The 3,950-nt window shown below is 62.1% G+C and overlaps 1 protein-coding gene across 1 annotated transcript; it reads right to left on the reverse strand.

Moving 5' to 3' along the window:
- Window positions 1-2,851: 2,851 nt before the first annotated feature.
- FIBRA_02899 (uncharacterized protein) lies at window positions 2,852-3,716 on the reverse strand (the record flags this gene model as incomplete). Its single annotated transcript, XM_012324747.1, has 3 exons — window positions 2,852-3,060; window positions 3,133-3,259; window positions 3,300-3,716. The coding sequence occupies 3 exons, from the start codon at window positions 3,714-3,716 to the stop codon at window positions 2,852-2,854; spliced, it is 753 nt and encodes a 250-aa protein (XP_012180137.1).
- Between the last annotated feature and the right edge of the window lie 234 nt (window positions 3,717-3,950).

Here is a 3,950-nt window from a genome sequence, read left to right on the forward strand (position 1 = left end):
TCTTTCTCCAGAAGCATCGAGGAACTTCAGGCGCCCGGTTACAAGCGCAACCATTCCACCGAACTCATCCAGCAGCGCGCTGCCGAAAAGGAGCGCGAACGCGAGGCGAATCAGAACGGCAGGCCCGGGACGATTCATCGTATGCAGTTCACTTTCAGCGTCGACCAGCCAGCCCCGCCGTCTGCTACCCCTGTTAAGAAACCCGATTTAAAGCCGTCTCCCGAGTTCAAGGACAACGCTATCAAGCGTGGCCGCCCTGCAACCCGGTCTGCCACTGCCGCCGCCGCTGCCACCACCGATGACTCCGCCGAAAAAGACCCGCCGCTCACCCAACGCGGTCGCAAGTCGACGACCTCTACTGCCGAGTTTCGCCAGAGCCTCCACGACGATATCTACTCCTCTGTTTCTCTCCGGTTTCCGTCTCTGTTCTCTAACGACTTTGGCCCCGCGGCTCTCCTGTATCCCACCCCTACTGTGACGAACGCTATGACTTACGGCGAAGGCGTTGGCCTTGGCGCCCATATGAACACCGACGGCTTCAGTATCCCGCGTCCCACCATTGAGTTGCCTTTGGACGAGCTACTTAACGCTGACAGCCCGAGCGGCTGGGCCTCCGGCTTTACCACTCATCGTGACCACCCAGCCGAGCATCAAGACGGAAATGAAGATGTTGAGATGCGTCATGAGAACTCCTTCCCGTCGACGAAAGGCACTGGGCGTGCGGCTGGCGACGAGGACGATGATACGCTTCTCACGTCTGCTACAGTTCTCCGCAACGCCCCTCTCTCCACGCCCATGGAGGACCTCGTTCCACGCACTATCACTCCGACCCGTCTTGGAGGCAACAACGGTTCTGCGAATTCAACGGCAACGGGCAAGCGGCCGTCACTCAGCGTGCGTACGCAGTCTGCGAGCACTCGCTCGTCAGGTCCCAGCGCTACGCCTGTTAATGGCGTGGGCTCGTCTCAGCAAAGCGCCAACAACTCTGCGCCTGGCGGTGTCAAGGCCGAGTGTTCGAATTGTGGTGCCACTCACACCCCGCTCTGGCGCCGGGGACTGAATGATGAACTAAATTGCAATGCTTGTGGTCTCTACTGCAAGTTGGTGAGTCATTGGTGCTTCGTGTGCCCCATGCGGCCTCTGTCTTACCATCATTTCCAGCATAAGCGCCCCCGGCCGAAGAGTATGAGGAACAACCACGGTGAGGGGCGCGCGCAGAATGCTCCTCGGCAGGAGAGCCAGGAAGTCGTCGGTTCGTGTTACGTGTTATACGTCTGATGAATTTGATCGGTTGACGCGGCCCCGCAGCTCAATGTTACAACTGCCATACGACGGCAACCCCGCTGTGGAGGAAGGACGACGAAGGCAAGACGGTGTGCAACGCGTGAGTATTTGTGTTGGCGATGCTTGACACGACTGACGCTTCTTGTTCATCTCATCAGGTGTGGCTTATAGTAAGCCCCTTATCTTGGGTGTGTTCCCAGCATTGAATGACTAACGTTACGTGTAACAGCTACAAGCTCCACGGGTCAGCGCGGCCTATCTCCATGAAGTCGGACGTCATCCGCAAACGCGCGCGACATGACGCTCGTCGAGTGGGCAGCGGGCCTTCGGAGACGCCTTCTGCGAGCCCTGGTGCGAGCCGGCGTGCATCGCCTTCGATGGAGGCGACGCCGACGCTGGCGCCCGACTCGACCACGCAGATGTCTTTTGGGAGCACGAACACGAGCGGGGGGGAGGACGTCGAGTTCCGGTCGTCGTTGCAGTCGGAGCTGATGGGAGCGCTCGGGACGAACAACAACACGCAGAACAACTCGTACGGCAACCAGAACTTTGGGTTTTCCTCGACGTATTCGGCGTTCCCGGGGCCGTACCACCCCGACTATTTGTCGCAGATATACAATGTGCATTCGGACCCACTGCCGTTCGCGGCGTCTGGGGACGTGTCTGACGCGGACAACAACTCGGGGACGGAAGCGAGGACGAACAAGCGGCGGCGGATGAGCAACGACTCTGCGTCTGAGCCGCCGTCGTCTGCGGTGTCGTACTCGTCGTACTCGGACTCGTTCACGTCAGCGTCTTCGTCAGCGTCTGCGTCGCAGCGGTCGTCTGTGGACTTTCCATACAACCCGTACTCGACGTACGGGCTGCTGCGGGGGAACAACAACAACGCGATGTGGCACCCACCGATGCTGCCGCCGGACAGCAGCAGCTCGCCGTCGTTTGTGCACCCGCCGATGGTTGCGGCGGAGCACTCGCCGAACATCTTCCTGCAGTCGCAGGGGCTGCAGCACGACGACACGGACGTGCTGTTTGCGACGTACATGCATCCGCCGATGCTGCCGCCGGACGACTCGCCGCAGATGAACGGGCTGCAGCTGCACCCGCCGATGCTGCCGAGCGACTGGAAGAGCGTGGGCGCGGGGGACTTTTACGACACGCCGATGGTGACGTTTTGACGACGAGGCCGGGCGGTTGGACGGACGGCTGTTATGCCCGCGAAGAGCCCTGCGGGGCGCGCCGAAAGGACGGCGTGCGCACGCGTCTGCTACAGTACGATTCGCTGCTCGCGCGCGCGCGAGCATATATAATCCGGTGTCGGCGTCTGTGGGGGGGTGCGCGCCGACGATTTCCCGTGTAGAAGTACGTGTCACGAACGACCGGCATAACATTCTCGTGCGTTCTGTTTTCTCGATCTTTCCCGAGCATTTTGGGTTTCCTGCATCCGCATCCATCCGTCTGCGCATCTGCTGTCTTTCCTCCTCCCCCTCCCCCTCCCCCCGCCTGCTCTTGCTGCATCGTGGCCCTGTTCTCCTCTCCTCTCCTCTCCTCTGTGCGTGTGTGTGTGTTTTTACCTTGTGTGTTTTCTCCTCTCGCGTATCTTGCAGTCTGTCGAGTCTCTTCCTTCCTCTTCCTCCCGTATAGCCGTAATGCCCCTTCCCCTTCGCCATGCGGTGCCCGCGGCGGTGCCCGTGTACATGTGCCGTGCGTCGTCGTCGTCGTGCATGCCGGTCGCGCGTCTGTCGTCCGTGTTTCGGTCCGTAGTGTGTCCATCCATCTCTGTTTATATAAGTACATGCGAATAGGTGTATGAGCCGTATGTGTAGTAGCAGTAGCAGCAGTAGGTAGTACCGCGAAGGGCTTCGCGCTTCAAGCCCCCCATGAATAGATAACTTGTGGTGCCGTCCGCGCGGCGCGCCGTGATACCCCCTCCCCCCCATCGGTGGCGTGTGTGTCCGACCGATGTTTTTTTTTCGCCCTGCACGCGTATCAGGGGCACGGCGAGGTGGCCGCCGGACCGAAGCCGCTGTGGGTGCGAGAGCGCGGGCTTGGCGGGCGTGCGGTGATGGTGTCGGGCGGGCACGCAGGCGGTCCGCGGCGTCCGGAGCCCCAGGGCCAGGCACGTTCGCAGGCGGAGCGCGGTCTGTCATCGACATCGACATCGACATTGACACCGGATCGTCTTTCTCTTTCCCTCGTGCCGACACCGAGGCGGCAGGCTGGGCGCCGCGGGCACGCCTATTTCGGGGCGGGCCACGTTCGTCGTGGGGGGTGAAGGCGAGCTGCTGGGCCTGGGGGCGCGCATGGGCTCTCGACCGGCTACTCAACGGGACGGCGCGTGCACCTGGGCGGGTGCGGCGTGCGGACGGCAGCAGGAGGCAGGCGCACGCGTGGGGATGGGAGCCCGTCGGGGGCAGAGGAGGAATTGGGGGCATGGGGTGCGTCATGGGTAGAAGCAGCACCCTGGGCTTGGACTTGGGCTTGGGCTCGCGCTCGCGCGGGAGAAATCGCGGACGGGGCACGCATCAGGATCTGCGCTGTGCGGCGACGGCAATGCACAGCTGGGCGCCGTGGGTCGGGCATGGACGATGACGTCTGGGACATGCGCGGGCAGCGTTTGTCAGAGGCGACCAGGCCATCGACATCAGCGAGGCGTTCGTCAGAGGCGA

The sequence above is a fragment of the Fibroporia radiculosa genome (assembly GCF_000313525.1).
Source record: "Fibroporia radiculosa TFFH 294 genomic supercontigs, scaffold1463, whole genome shotgun sequence".
Lineage (NCBI taxonomy): Eukaryota > Fungi > Basidiomycota > Agaricomycetes > Polyporales > Fibroporiaceae > Fibroporia > Fibroporia radiculosa.